Genomic DNA, 16,253 nt, shown 5'->3' with positions numbered 1-16,253 from the left:
CATTAACATTCCTTTTATTTGAATTTGTCTAAGCACCAAATGCAGAATTTGTTGCATTAAATTAGTTGTGGTTTCTCAACATAAAGGGACTCCAAATACAGGAACAGCTCCTGCAACCCAGACCATAAGATGAACTTGTGACAGAAAGCTTATTGGCATATATCTAGTGATGCACTTAACTCTTCTGATCAGAGGAGTTGTTCCTTCGAGGAGGGAATGACTTTTTAAAATTTGATATTTTGTTCCATGAACATCAAACACTTCAGACTTAAATGTTTAACACAAGCTACAGAAGAAAAGTGGACACTGTAGAACGGGTCGGCAACCTATGGCATGCGTGCCAAAGACGACACGTGAGGCAATTTTTAACGGCATGCTGCTGCCTGCAGGAGTCCCAAGGACACACAGCAGATCCCATGCCCCTCGAGAGAGGAGCCGCTTCAACGGCCTGCCCGTGGGCTCCTGTGTCCCTTACCCGTCAAGGAGACCTGCCCGGGGCTGCGGAGGGGCCCGGTCACCTGGGCCACCTTGGTATAGCTGGCCATGGTGGATTGGCAGCGCGCCGGGGGAGCGGGTTTGCTGCGGGACCTGGTCCCGACTCCTGGCGGCAGGACGCGGGGGCGGTGGAGATGGGAGAGGCCGGCGGCAGCAGCAGCGCCGACTGCTGAGCGTCCCCAGGAGGAGGCACCTGGCCACAGCCAGGGACCGGTACCTGCTGTTCGTGAGTTGGGAGGAGCGGAGAGCCCGGCGGCACTGAGCGCGTAGCAGGTGTGGGTGAGCAGGAATCGGTGGTGGACAGAGAGCCCTGGGGCGAAGAGCATGCACCACCTGGAGCAGCTCCTCCAGACACAGCCAGAGGGGACTCTCTCGCCGGGGGGCGCTAGTTGCACTCGTGCAGCGCGCCACGGGGCCCCGAGTGGGTGAGCCGACTGGGGGCCGCAGGAGTGTGTGGGTGGGGGGCCTCTATCCTGACCCCCTCCACACACACAAACCCAGCCCTGAGCCCCGCAGCCCTGCACATACCCCAGGCTCGTGCCCTGAACCCTGTGCCTCGCACACACCCCAGGCCCCTGCCCTGAGCCCTGTACCTCCCACACACACACTCAGCACTCTGTTTGACTCCTTCACACACACAACCCCCCCCCCCATGACCCGAGCCCTGACTCTGGCACCCCAACACATACCCAGCCCCACACACCCTGACACCTACACCCCCCCTCACATGCCCTCAGCCCTCTGCCCTGACTCTTGCACCTCTTCACATCCTGACTTTTGCATCCCCCACATCCCCACCCTGAGCACCAAATGGGAGCTCTTGCACCCCCCCCATTCCCACCTGCACCCCTCACACCAAATGGGAGCTGCCCAGGTAAGTGCCCCCACACCCAAACCTCCGACCCCAACCCTGAGCCCCCTCCCTCATTCTAGCTCCTGGCCAGACCCTTCACCCCCAGTCCTGTGCTCGGTCCATGCCCACCCTCAGCTCAGTGCAGAGAGAGGAAGAGAATGGGCCAGAACCAGGGAGAAGGTAGGTACCCACTCTATGTGGGCAGGGCCGGGACCCCAGACTGGCAGCGGGCTGAGCAGGTCTGGCAGCCAGGATCCCGGTTGGCAGGAGCCGGCGGATGGAAGCCCTGAGCAGCAGTTGGCTGAGCAGTGGGCTGGGGTCCCAGCCACTGGCCCCACACAGCCCGCTGCCAGTCTGGGGTTCTGGCTGCTGGATCCTTGCCAGCTGGGGTCCCGGCCGCAGGCCCCGCTCAGCCCGCTGCCAGCCTAGGTGAACAGAACCCCAGACCAGCAGCGGCCTGAGCAGGCCGGCGGCATAAGATATACATTTTAATTTAATTTTAAAAGAAGCTTCTTAAACATTTTGAAAACCTTGTTTATCTTACAATACAACAATAGTTTAGTTATATAATGTATAGACTTATAGAGAGAGACCTTCTAAAAAACATTAAAATGTATTACCGGCACGCGAAACCTTAAATTAAAGTGAATAAATGAAGACTCGGCACACCACCTCCAAAAGGTTGCCGACCCCTGCTGTAGAAGATGCCATCTTTTTTGTAATGTAGTTTAAGTTCTTCACATGGAGAAACTAAATAAATTAAATACAAGATGTGCAGAAAACAGAATATTCCAAGGAATGTTTTTGTCATTAACTTTGACGTGTTTGTACATTTAAATAAAATTCTAAATGAAAGTACTTACTCCACGTGATCCTTCAACTTTGTAACAACAACAGTAGGGTCCAGGAGGATAAAGAGAGCTGAAAAACATACAAATGGGGAAAAGAATAGATGTTTCGTCTCCTTCTGCATTAGGGAATTTTGTACGAATTTTCCCCTGTGTAAGAGCTGGTGCTGTTTTGAAAACAAGATGTTGGTAAACTACTATTGGATGATATTTATCTTCTATACTGAAAAGCACAAACAGCTGGGCTCACTTCCGCAGCTGCATCTAGCCACATATAGTGAACAATCTCCCCAAGCACTACCTTAATGGAAAGCTTTATTAATCCCCAGACCCCCCCTGAAAGACACTCTCCTCAATTACCTACTCAACTGACTATAGAAAAATGTGTACACATATATTCATTTGAATAAACATATAAGCCCTATATTGTGCCATAAAGGTCAGTAAACTCTTTAGCATACTAAAGGATCTTAATGAAAGATGGAGGAGACATTTCACAAAAACGTTCTCTGTATTGTTTTCATCAAAATATTCTGACCTATCTCTGTCGGGTCAATGAATTCTGAAATTAGAATTTTTGGCCATAATGCCCTGCAGAACTGAAATACCATTTGTCAGGAGGAACACTTAGGCTTCCCACACCCAGCTGAACCAATAGGCTTACTGTAGCAGCCTATGTAATGAGTTTTCCCTCATTTTTGGAGTAACACTAATTTATGATCATGATAGCTGATGTTGGGTAAATTTTATTCAGCAATTCCAATACTTTCTTACATTAAACTGAACAGGACTGAGCTATACCCAAATTGATGCAGGAAGGCTTTTAATGTCTGAAGGCAGAGCAGCTGCCAGCCTGTGGGCTCATTTAATTACTATCCTCTCATAAAGATGTATAAGATGAACGACTTTTCATCCAGAAGCTACAAATTAGACAACTTATCTTCAGGCTGTTGAATTCTACTATAACTTCTCCCACAGATGAAGGAACCAATCACTGATGTGAGGATGTCTGATATAATGGATGTCTATGAGCAGAAACTAGCAGCATTAGCCGTGAGTACATATGAACATGTGTATTTACGTCACTGTAGAGTATGTGTACTTATATGAAAGATAAAATTAATGAAATAGTGCTACTAATCTTTCTTAATCTTTAGTCCAAAGAAACCAGGTTACAAGATCTATTGGAGGCAAAGGCATTAGCGCTTGCTCAAGCTGATAGGCTAATTGCCCAGTACCGTTGTCAGAGAGTCCAAGCTGAATCTGAGGTGAGTATGAACAACCACATGCTGGACGGTAGAGGTGGAAGATACTTATAAGGTCATCTAGTCCAACCCCCAGTATTCTCTCACGGAGGCCCCAGTACAGAATAGTTCTCTACATGTGTTTTAAACTAGAACTTCAGTTTCTTTTAAAAACTAAACACAAAGATTAAGATTACCACTTGATTAGAATATTTTCCACAAACTGGTGCCACTGCTAAATTCTTCTGATACTTACTGTAAATATTCTTTGTTTCATCCTCTTATGTCTATAAGATCTTTGAGCCTCCATATTTGACATTTATGCCCTTTAGGTATGACCTTATGTGATTTTTGAAGCCCTCCCTTCCTCCACTGTTTAGCTAAGTTATGTATATGACCTTTTGTGGACATGGATAGCTAGTGTTAATGCCCCATTAATGGTTGATCTTTCAGAACAGCCTCAATAATCTTCCCATCTATGCAATAAGATTTACTGTACTAATGTTACTCTTTGTTCTATAACACTATTTTAGATAAACTGTACTTAGAAGTACAGTACTAAAATGTTACGGGTTTGCAGACAGCCCTAGAACTTTTTCCTGTTTATATGTAAGCTAACAGCCAGTCTATACTCTTGGATAGTTATGCTTTCAAATGAAACTTAAGCCACCAGTGTAATCACTTCAGATACTCTTTAAAAAAGTGTCTAAACTATTTTTTGTTTTACTTTTAAGGTCACAAATGACTACTGTATCTCAAAGTGTAAAATAACTGAGTCAGCCATCATTTTCCAAAACTTTAAAAGTGCTTAAAACTTGCTATCTAATTTTAAATATAGTGCACTGACCATGGAGCATTTGATCATAGAGGTTTTGTGGATAATTTAGCAGTAGTGTAAATTCTAATTCTATGTGAAATTCCCCACTGTTTTGAGTGAGTTAAGCAACATATAGATTAAGCTTGTAAAGGAGTCTGTGTATTTGCTTTTTGCTTAAAGGCAAGGACGCTTGCTGCAATGTTGAAGGATGCAGAGCGAAAAAATGAAGAACTTGATGTATTGCTGAAAGCTCAGCAGGTAGAATCTGAACGGGCACAGAATGACATAGAGCAGCTCTTTCAACACAATAGGAAGTTACAAACAGTGGCTGAAGAATATGAGATACTGAAAAGATCTTCCGTTGATCTTCTACAGAAGTAAGAACTTAAAATCTATCTGGACTACTCGTGTACTAACCTAAAACAAAAAATTTCCGGATAGATAATCGATTAAAAGAGAAAATAGGTTTTCACAGGCCCTTCTTAAAGGGCCTACTTTGACCTGATTAGTCCTTTCAGCCAAGGAATGCTGGGTAGAGCTCTGTCTGAATCCAGTAAGTGCCCAGTCTAGCTGAAGCAGAAGGAGGACTTTGAGGTGTTCAAGGCACTATCCTTTTCTAGGCTAATCATATTGCAGAACAGTGTTAAAACACTCTGTTTATAGGTTTTAAGTGGGTCACTGCTAATGTACTTGAATTTTATTTGTTCCTGGATCAAATTAATCTTGTTTGAAAAAGTTTGTAACTTGAACGGAATATACAAATTGATGGATGAAGGTGCAGATTCCAAAGCTATTAAGGAATGGGTGAGGATGATTTGCGTAATTTAAGATTTCTATGTAAAGAAAGAATGGAACTAGTTTGTTGAGTGGACATGGTAGGTGTACAAAATTAATGGCTGAAAAGGGCAAATAGAGTGCTCTTATTTGCCTGTCCTCATAATACAAGAATAAGGGGATAGACACTTAGCTTTAAAGTTGTTGTCTTTATTTCACTAATACAAAAAAAAACTAGGCTAAGAGGTTGATGGGATTCAAAAAAGTATTGCACTTGTTTGGATGAGACCATTCAGAGTTAGATTAGACAAGATCAACAAATTTCAAAGGAATAAAAACATTTGTGCTTTAAGCAGAGACTAACTTCTACCAGAGACTCCTTAAGAAGGAACATCTCATGTGAAGATAATCCCGTAATTGTCCATTATGGGAATTCTTGTACTTCCTCTGAAGCATTGGTCTGGCCTCTGTCAGACAAGCTATTCCCAGCTACTGGTCTGACTATGTATAACTTGCTACATTTGTGTGAACCACCTGGTTGTGGTGAACTTTGTCTGAAAGAAATGTGTAGTCTCAATCCAATTCTTAATCTTAATAAACGGTCAATGATAATGTGTAAGGGTTCCAGTGAGGATTGAGGTTAAGATGAAAGTTGCTCTTTGTTTTTTATATTTTATTCCCTTCAGGTTTTTAGTTTTTTGCCAAAAGTGGGCATAACAATTTTTGCTGGGAAGTGGAGTGGAAAAATAGCTCATTGGATGTCAAAAGTATTTCTTCTTTCCTGACACAGTAAAGCTTTTAAGAAGTACTTTCTCTTCTTAACCATAACCCGTTAACTAACTTTTAGGCATGAAACCAGTGAAAGACAATATAAAGATCTGCAGATTACCTGTAATTCACTAAATAAACAAACTGAGGCCATGAAAAAGCTGAATGAATCGCTCAAGCAACAGAATGATAAGTAAGTTTAGTTCATTTTTTTTAAAAAGAAAATCCAAGGGAAACCATCAAGTCATATCAATATTGATTGTTTAATTATCTGTGATTTCAAGTATCACCCGAGGGGTGTGGGGGGGACGGGACACTTCTCCATTTTGCTTTGTGTAGTTACTCACCTGTTTCCTCTGCGTAATCAGTTTCTTCTGGTTTTGTTTCTACACATAAACAGGCAGGAGAACTTGAGGTAATGTATAATACCTGAGACTACTAACAGTGTATTTTATGGAACTTAATAGGTTTCAAGATTCCCTTCTAATGTACAAGGATTCTCTGTACTCATGCAGAATATTGCTTTTGTCAGCAGATGGGGTCAAAAGTTTTGCTAATTAAGTAATGCCCTCTCATTAGAGGGCATCTTAAATCAGTGTCAGAGATTATTGAAATTCACTATCATTTAAACTACTGTGGGCCAAATTTCAGTCTTTGAGGCAGGCAACTTTCTATTAGAGTCCAATAGGAGTTTGATTAGTCTATGGCTAAATTTGACAGTCTTTATTAGTACTTTGATAGCTGGTAGTAGTCAAGGCAATAGAGAACTTGACAAAGAAGATGACTCTCTTAAATTCTCTCTTCTACAATTGTAGAGCTTCTAACTTGTTCATCACTTTCCTCTATAGCAGGGGTCTTCTGTACAACTTGAAGTAATGGTGGTAGATGGCTGGCCTTCATTGCAGTGGGTCAACCTATAATCACTACTGTAATTCAATATATAATTCACTTTTGCTGCACTTCATTCTCCTCCTGTGATGCAGGGCTTGAAACATGTTCAAACATCAATTACTAATTTAACTTCTTTCTTCACTTCACAAGCACAGGTGTACTCCCATAGTCCTATACCAAATGAGCAAGAATTCTGAATTTTGTTTTTCTTCCATCTTTCCTAATCCATCAGAGTACCACCTGACCCAGGTTTTTAAGGATAGAAACTACAGTTTGTTGCAACTTGATGGGATGACAAGAGCAGGGGGGCGGGCAAACTTATCTTTTACTGCAGCAGCTGAGGGAAGAGGCTTTCTGGTTGTAAACAACAACAAAAAATTGTTTCTAACTGATATTTTAAAGGTTGGTACTGTTCTGCAAAATGACAAAGTAAGGCCAGATCATTCATTTTATTTATAAAGTGAATTTATTTAATTTTTCTAGCTGCCAGCCCTGAAGGTCAAGCAGCATTATTCCTGGCTCTTGTAGTGCCAGTAGTAAACATTCTGCAATCAGAATTCAGTTAACTAGTCTGATTCATGAGACAGAATGGAATGCCGTTCACATTAATAGGTGTAAAAATGCGTATTAGCAATCAGATATTACTCAGTGCACCAGAAAGCTGTTCCGCGTTTCACATGGCCGTTTTCAGATTATCTATTGTGGTAGTGCCTAGGGACCCTGGTGTAATAGGTACTGTGAAATAAATAACAGTCCACTTCCCTTCACCCCTTCTCCCCCACCCTGCGAATTTCCAGTTAGGATTTAGAAAATAGGCAACAGGTGAATAACAGACAAAGTGACACACACTCATGCATTTGCATAAGTTAGTGGTAGAGTTGAACTAAACTTAAATTCCCACAATTTAAAATTTTTAACTTAAGCAATTAATACCTTTTTAAAGTGTAGATGTGCTACCAGCAAAAAAGATTGTCTAGTACAGTGGTTCTCAACCTTTCCAGACTACTGTACCCCTTTCAGGAGTCTAATTTGTCTTGCATACCCCAAGTTTCACCTCACTTAAACTTCTTTCTTACAAAATCAGACATAAAAGTGTCATCGCACGCTGTTACTGAAAAATGGCTTACTTTCTCATTTTCTCTGTGTGAAATTTTAGTTTGTACTCACTTTGCAAATGCTTTTTATGTAGCCTGTTGTAAAACTAGGCAGATATCTAGATGAGTTAATGTAGAACCTGGAAGACCTCTGCACACCTCCGTGGGTACACATACTCCTGGTTGAGAACCATTGGTCTTAGTGGATGAACAAAATTGTACTGGAAACTTTTCACAGTAGTTGCAGAAGACACTTTTTTTTTTTTTTCTTGAAGCAGATTTTTCTAATTTGCTCAATATGGGATAGTGTAATATTAGTAAATCTAAAACTAGATAAACAAAATTTTTTAGACTCTTAGTAGGATGGTTGGGTTCATTTCCTTGGTAATATCAAAAATGCTTTACTGCTTGTAGTTGTGGGGACTGATTCTCCAGGATTCAAGCTCTAGGAACGAATGAGGTTTCTTAGGATATAGAGTTTCTACTGTGTGTGTTTGACAGAGGGAAGGAAATGAAACTTGAATACTGCATTCTTTCAACCAAATAAGGAATCAAAAGAATACATTTGTACAGCATGGAATTAAAGGTGCACTTTAGCCAGCCTAGCTTAAAAAGAACTTTCCTGACTGTGCAGAGCAATGCTGCACAAGTTATTCTAGCTTGCTGCCGCAAAGAAATGGAGACATGAATCTTGCATCTGTCTGTTATCTTTGAAATAACTGGTAATCAGGATTTTCCTGCAATTTCAGAACTGTTGCACAATTGATGGAAACAGAAGATCATAGAAAAGAATTACTGAAACAGCTACAGGATAGAGATAGTAAAATATCAAGTAAGTCACTGTCTGGTTTTGTAAATCTTGTGCTATCCGTACTGAATAGAATTAACTCGATTTAAATAGACTCATTGCTAGATTATTCTGTGGGCAGCTACATTTTTGTTAAATATCATAAGGCTCAAAATGCACTTCTCTGGCTGCCTTCTGCTCCTGAAAAGCCTGTAACTCTTATTCAAAACATAGACTTAAATACCTGTAAACTAAAAAATGAGGAATTGTTTTAAAGACAGATGAGGGAAGTTCAAGGATGTTTAAAAGTCTGCCAAACCTACACTTAAACCATTGCATTTTGCATGCTGTCAAAAACCATAGCTGCTTCCTTGAAAACTTTCTTTTTAGAACAAGTTCACTAGAAAGTTTTCTGCTAAGCTACAAATTAGACATTAGGTTAGATCATAATTTTCAAAGTCTTCAGTGAATATGAAATGTCTAACTACCTACTAAAATTTTGCAGTAGATGGCAGTACTGGGTAATTCATTTATATTAGCAGCCCTGGTGTGTGTAAAACTTAAACATACTGGGAGTTTTACTAGTAATCGGACAAATTAAAACTTGCTAACTGACTCTAAAAAATCTTTCAAAAGGCTTGCAACAAAAAATAAAGCTTCTGGAAGAAAAACTGAAAGCCCGACAGAAAGAAAAAACAGATATGGAAGAAACTATTGACATTCTCAGAAAGGAATTAAGTAAAACGGAACAGGCAAGGAAAGAATTGAGCATTAAGGTAAGAATTTTTGTTGGCAGCTTACTGAAAACTATAAAACCCAGAGTTAAAAAATAATTGCTAGAAATGAAAAATTGTATGAAAATGGTAGAAATAGCTAAAGTTAAGGCTGCTCCAGTTTCTTATATAGTTAATTGAGAAAGGGACTTCTGAGATGTAAACCAGAGAGGTATGATTTGGGTTATCTTTGCTGTTAACGCAGTGAGCTTCTTTTTGAGTTGGTGTAGATTCACCTTGTCCGGTAAGAGTTATAGATGTGCTTCTGGGAGCCACAATGTCTCCTGGAACTACCTAACATGTTGAAGAATGCACATACTATACCAGGTTGTGAGAGAGTGGTGTATGTTCTTCTGCAATCACTGTTGGGCTCTGTTGGTTAGTCTAGAAGACAGACATCTCTACTTTAGAGTTAATTAGGGATCTGTCCTTGCACTGAGCACAACAAGGGTCTTGCCCCTGTTGGTGGTTGTGGAGAAAGAGGCTCTTGCAAGAGACAACTTAGTCTTTAAATTTGTTTAAACTGGGCTAATACTTACCTTTCAGGGGTGGGTATTGATATTTTTACAGAATTTTGAAGATGCAAATTACAGCAGGTGCTTTTTACCAGTAGTAATATTCCATTCCCTGGAAATGCAGGCTAATTATCCAGAGACCCTAGTTTCTGCTACAAATAGGGTGTCCAGGGTGAAAATACTGGGACACATGGTGGGGGGGGGAGGCGAAGAGAGTTATCGGGACATCTGGTCACGGTAGCTACTGTTGTGGAAAAATTCACCCACGCATCATTTTTGATCAGAGACTCAGCCTGTGGCCTGGTTATTGATAACACGCCAACGCGTTGGAGGGCAGCAGCTATTGGAACTGCTCTCCCAAAGCAAAGCATACAGGAGCTTTTAAAGCTTAAAACCGCAAACAAATTACACAGTTAAGTAATGGCCTCCATATTAGGAATTAAGTTACACATACTTGGGTAATAGTGACCTTATTAGGAATTAGAGAGTTAGGGTCTCTTGGTACTTTCCAGTGTTCTTTCACAACTTTGCCCAGTATGGGTGCACTTTGAGTTAAGGTCTTTTTTGTACTTTCCACCGTGGTTATAACCTGGCCTTTTATGGGGAGCTTCTTACACAATTGTTCTTTACAGAGTACAGTTACACAATGGGGCCAATTACACAATTGGGATAGGGGAGGGCATCCAAAAATTCATTTTAGATCATTGCTTCACATAAGCGGTTATTATATTTCATAAGCAGTAGACACATATTGCAAATTGTTCTTGTTTCGGGGGCTTTCCACCACCTACCCTTTGTCCACTTCCCCTCTCCAATGTGTCTTAACCTTTGACCACCGCTGTCAGGGAACACAACACTTAACTTAGCTCAGGTTTTGGGCCTGCTAGCTGCAAGGCAGTCCTAGACCATCAGGGCTAGCTTAATTTTCCACCACACGACAAAACTGATAGTGCCCCTGTTTTTTACACACATTTGCCTCTGTAAGGGGAAAAAGCTAGTTTTTATTCAACCACAAACTTTTGTTTAGGTTTTAACTCAATGTCCTGACGACTAGGAAGATGACAGGACAACAAATAGCTATTTAAAACAAAAATTAATACCCAGATCATTTCTGAAGCATAACAGCAGTAGTTATGAACAAAATTTATGTATGTGTGTATAGGTGTGGGGGGAAGATGCATCCAAAACAAATCCCTTTTTGTTTTGAAACTGTGCCTTTGCTATTAAATATGTTGCTTAAATGTATTACATCAGTTACTTGAGTCTGTTACACATAAAGTGAAAGTGTTTCATAGATTCATAGACTCTAGGACTGGAAGGGACCTCAAGAGGTCATCAAGTCCAGTCCCCTGCCCTCATGGCAGGACCAAATACTGTCTAGACCATCCCTGATAGACATTTATCTAACCTACTCTTAAATATCTCCAGAGATGGAGATTCCACAACCTCCCTAGGCAGTTTATTCCAATGTTTAACCCTGACAGTTAGGAACTTTTTCTTAATGTCCAACCTAAACCTCTCTTGCTGCAGTTTAAGCCCATTGCTTCTTGTTCTGTCCTTAGAGGCTAAGATGAACAAGTTTTCTCCCACTTCCTTATGACACCCTTTTAGATAGTTGAAAACTGCTATCACGTCCCCTCTCAGTCTTCTCTTTTCTAAACTAAACAAACCCAATTCTTTCAGCCTTCCTTCATAGGTCATGTTCTCTAAACCTTTAATCATTCTTGTTGCTCTTCTCTGGACCCTCTCTAATTTCTCCATATCTTTCTTGAAATGCGGTGCCCAGAACTGGACACACTACTCCAGTTGAGGCCTAACCAGCTCAGAGTAGAGCGGAAGAATGACTTCTCGTGTCTTGCTGACAACACTCCTGTTAATGCATCCCAGAATCACATTTGCTCTTTTTTTTTTTTTTTGCAACAGCATCACACTGACTCATATTTAGCTTGTGGTCCACTATAACCCCTAAGTCCCTTTCTGCCATACTCCTTCCTAGACAGTCTCTTCCCATTCTGTATGTGTGAAACTGATTGTTCCTTCCTAAGTGGAGCACTTTGCATTTGTCTTTATTAAACTTCATCCTGTTTACCTCAGACCATTTCTCCAATTTGTCCAGATCATTTTGAATTTTGAACCTATCCTCCAAAGCAGTTGCAATCCCTCCCAGTTTGGTATCATCTGCAAACTTAATAAGGGTACTTTCTATGCCAATATCTAAGTCGTTGATGAAGATATTGAACAGAGATGGTCCCAAAACAGACCCCTATGGAACCCCACTTGTTATACCTTTCTAGCAGGATTGGGAACCATTAATAACTACTCTCTGAGTATGGTTATCCAGCCAGTTATGCACCCACCTTTATATTAGCCCCATCTAAGTTGTATTTGCCTAGTTTATCGATAAGAATGTCATGCAAGACCGTATCAAATGCCTTACTAAAGTCTAGGTATACCACATCCACCGCTTCTCCCTTATCCACAAGACTCATTATCCTATCAAAGAAAGCTATCAGATTGGTTTGACACGATTTGTTCTTTACAAATCCGTGCTGGCTATTGCCTATCACCTTACCACCTTCCAAGTGTTTGCAGATGATTTCTTTAGTTACTTGCTCCATTATCTTCCCTGCACGGAAGTTAAACTAACTGGTCTGTAGCTTCCTGGGTTGTTTTTATTTCCCTTTTTGTAGATGGGCACTATGTTTGCCCTTTTCCAGTCTTCTGGAATCTCTCCTATCTCCCATGGTTTTCCAAAGATAATAGCTAGAGGCTCAGATACCTCCTCTGTTAGCTCCTTGAGTATTTTAGGATGCATCATCAGGCCCTGTTGATTTGCAGGCATCTAACTTTTCTAAGAGATTTTTAACTTGTTCTTTTATTTTCTCTTCTAAACCTACCCCCTTCCCATTAGCATTCACTATGTTAGGCATTTGAAGTAATTAAGCATCTCTGCCATTTCCAAGTTTCCTGTTACTGTTTCTCCCTCCTCACTGAGCAGTGGGCCTACCCTGTCCTTGGTCTTCCTCTTGCTTCTAATGTACTGATAAGTCGTCTTGTTTCCCTTTATTCCCGTAGCTAGTTTGAGCTCATTTTGTGCCTTTGCCTTTCTAATCTTGCCCCTGCATTCCTGTGCTGTTTGCCTATATTCATCCTTTGTAATTTGTCCTAGTTTCCATTTTGTATACGACTCCTTTTTATTTTTTAGATCATGCAAGATCTCGTGGTTAAGCCAAGGTGGTCTTTTGCCACATTTTCTATCTTTCCTACCCAGCGGAATAGCTTGCTTTTGGGCCCTTAATAGTGTCCCTTTGAAAAACTGCCAACTCTCCTCAGTCGTTTTCCCCCTCAGTCTTGATTCCCATGGGACCTTACCTATCAGCTCTCTGAGCTTACCAAAATCCACCTTCCTGAAATCCATTGTTTCTATTTTGCTGTACTCCCTTCTATCCTTCCTTAGAATTGCAAACTCTGATTTCTTGATCACTTTCACCCAAGCTACCTTCCACTTTCAAATTCTCAATGAGTTCCTTCCTATTTGTTAAAATCAAATCTAGAACAGCTTCCCCCCAGTAGCTTTTTCAACCTTCTGAAATAAAAAGTTGTCTGCAATGCAGTCCAAGAACATATTGTTCTGTGATCTGTGTTGTGGAGAAGAGACTGTTGAACTGGTTTTTGTTCATGTTGCAGGCATCTTCCCTCGAAGTTCAAAAGTCCCAACTGGAAGGACGTTTGGAAGAAAAGGAAGCCATAGTAAAACTGCAGCAAGAAGAGCTGAGCAAACATTCTCATATGATAGCAATGATTCACAGTTTAAGTGGTGGTAAACTAAATGCAGAAACTGTGAACCTCAGTTTATAGGGCTCTGTAGTTATAAAGTTTGGTTTTGTGATATCTTAAACTTTAGACTTACACAAAAGTACATACACCATCTTGCTCAAATGTCATGGCCCACCTAAAATTGACACAAGCATGAACCATTGTTAATTGAAGAAAAACTTGATGTGCTTGTTTTTAAAAAACACTTTGGCTTGAAAAATCTGAGCCATATTACAGAAGGTAGGCCTGCTGCTGCTTTACTTGAAGTTTAATGGCCAAGTTCCCGGTCACTGCAGTGGGAGCAGGATAAAGCCCTGGTCTTGTTAATGTGACTAACAATCCCTTGACACTGGACTAAAAAGGAGAAAGAGGCCTCTCTTCTTGCTACCCATCCTGTTACTGCCAGTGGGATATACTGAGCCTTTCATTATGGAAGGGTTAATTGCCACTTCTGTAAGTAGACTCAAAATAAGGCGTATGGAATTATACAGATGTCACATATAGAAATATTAATGCAATATTGATTCCAAATGTCTAAGGTACAAATTTAGAAATAAAATGGAGTCGATAATGTGGATTAAAAGGTAGTACTTGTTGCAAGAGACCTATTTTACAGCGAACTGTATTTGACATAGCTTTAGTTGAAATTACATTAAGTATTAAAATTGAACTAATATTAGAAATGCCTCCACATATTTGTGAAAGGATATGAATTTGGAAAAAAATGCATACTTGTCAAATTTCCAGAAAGTAGTGTCAGTTAGAAAAGGTAGATTTATGGAATACTTTACATCTCTTTATGCATCTTCAAATATCTCTTAAACTCCATCAGTACATTACTCTTGAATTTTACAGCACTTTCTTCTGATTCTTAGAGGTGTGCAATTAATTTGTCAGTTTTACCTGGCACACACTATCTTTTTCAGCATTGTCAATTGTGCATTGTATAAAGGATTTTATACTGTTTTAAGCTTACAGTATAACTACTTTTGCCATTTTCGTGTGAAGAAAAATTTTACATTTTTTACGCAGAAGATGTGCTTTTTTTGGAGTCATGGGAACATTATTTTCCTTGTAATTTACTAAAATTGGATGTGTGACATAACATGTCTACAACCTCAAATTTCAAGAATGGCTGTGTGCATTTTAGAAAAAACATTATAGCAGCATTTTGAATGATGTAATGTGTGCCACAATTGTAGTATTACTGCCATTATTTTACTATTTATTTTTGCACTGACCAGACTTTAAGGTCTTGCCATAAGTGTAGATGCCTTAAGTTTTTTCAGTTGTAGTGTGGGTCCATCTTTTTAAATCTGCACAACTCTAGAGTCTGAGCACAATCTTTTACATATTAGACACATTTGTAATCTCTAGCTGAATAGTGGCTATTTTAACTTGCTTATCAATTGTATATTTATTATGACTTGCTGTATCTTTTGGCTGTTGGCCAGTTTATAGATATCGTTGGCGTCCATGATGGGAAGGGGAATAAAAAAAATTACGCCATATTTTGTTTGTTCTTCTTATATGCTTTAATAGAAGTTATTGGGCAACCTTAATTATAGATACAGCTACAAGTCAATCTATTCCAGTTTTGATGCATTTTCCAGACTTTGATAATGGGTGCTTTAGAAGGTAAAAATTCTATTACCAGCTCAGTTGCTTGTCAGTTTTTTAGATTTGTATGCATATATTATATTGAGGAAATAGACTGTTAGCTAAAATGTATAGTTTTAGCGTAAAGGGTTAACAAGTCTGAGGAATGTCATAAAATCATTTTACAGGCACGGGTGTATTTTTGAAAAATTTTTCTCATGGGTGAAAAGATGATAAATGTTTTCACCAGGCAAAAACTCCTTTATGTATGGTAGTACTTAATCAAAGTATCAAGCATTTTACTAATTTAACTGATAAATGTTGATATGGCATTTTTCTCCCCTTTTAAAAATAGGCATTCTGATCACTGAATTGAGACTATTCAATAAAGTTTCATGGCCACAGCCAATTATAAATGAATGTTTGAGTTTAGTACACACAATCTACAAAGATAAACACTCTATATAAATGTTTCTGTAGAAATGTACTACCCCAATTTTGCTTTGCTAGCCGAGCCTTATTAATACTTTTAAACGAATACATGCACACATGAAACCACTTTGACCAAACTTGTGTTTTGGTATTACTTGCATTCTCTAACCTGTAATACTGAATATTACCTAATGGAATTTACAAGTAACTTAAGCATATTTTAAACAAAGCACTTTCTGCCAGTCATAATTAAATCCTGTTTTGGTGGGGGGAAATTTGAGATGTTTATGCATTAATTACTATATTATAATTAAGCATAGTTCCCCTTGACTTCAGTTGCAGGCATTGGAGCTTCTGCAAATCAAAACCCAAGAGCCTCAAGTTGTGCACCCAGAAAATAATTAGTGACTCCAGGCAAAAAGTTTGGTTTAAGGCACTTGTCTAGCATTACACAGGTATTCTGTGGCAGAAGCAGGGATAGAATCCATTTCTCTAAGGCAGCATTCAGATGCCTAAATGGAGGCTTTCCTTTCTCTTTCTACAATCC

At 39.9% G+C, this 16,253-nt stretch overlaps 1 protein-coding gene across 1 annotated transcript in view; it reads left to right on the top strand.

Annotated features, from left to right (window-relative positions):
* Positions 1–15,783, top strand: part of CIP2A (cellular inhibitor of PP2A) — a 36,753-nt gene extending 20,970 nt beyond the window's left edge. The window contains exons 15-21 of the mRNA XM_045001859.1: positions 3,175–3,249; positions 3,354–3,464; positions 4,438–4,634; positions 5,879–5,992; positions 8,534–8,616; positions 9,208–9,347; positions 13,547–15,783. Of these exons, the coding sequence (XP_044857794.1) occupies positions 3,175–3,249; positions 3,354–3,464; positions 4,438–4,634; positions 5,879–5,992; positions 8,534–8,616; positions 9,208–9,347; positions 13,547–13,717 (891 nt within the window). The 3' untranslated portion in view covers positions 13,718–15,783. The remainder of the gene's footprint in view (positions 1–3,174; positions 3,250–3,353; positions 3,465–4,437; positions 4,635–5,878; positions 5,993–8,533; positions 8,617–9,207; positions 9,348–13,546) is intronic.
* The last annotated feature ends 470 nt before the right edge of the window (positions 15,784–16,253 follow it).

The sequence above is a fragment of the Mauremys mutica genome, chromosome 1 (genome assembly GCF_020497125.1).
Source record: "Mauremys mutica isolate MM-2020 ecotype Southern chromosome 1, ASM2049712v1, whole genome shotgun sequence".
NCBI lineage: Eukaryota > Metazoa > Chordata > Testudines > Geoemydidae > Mauremys > Mauremys mutica.
This window is presented reverse-complemented; position numbering and strand designations above follow the sequence as displayed.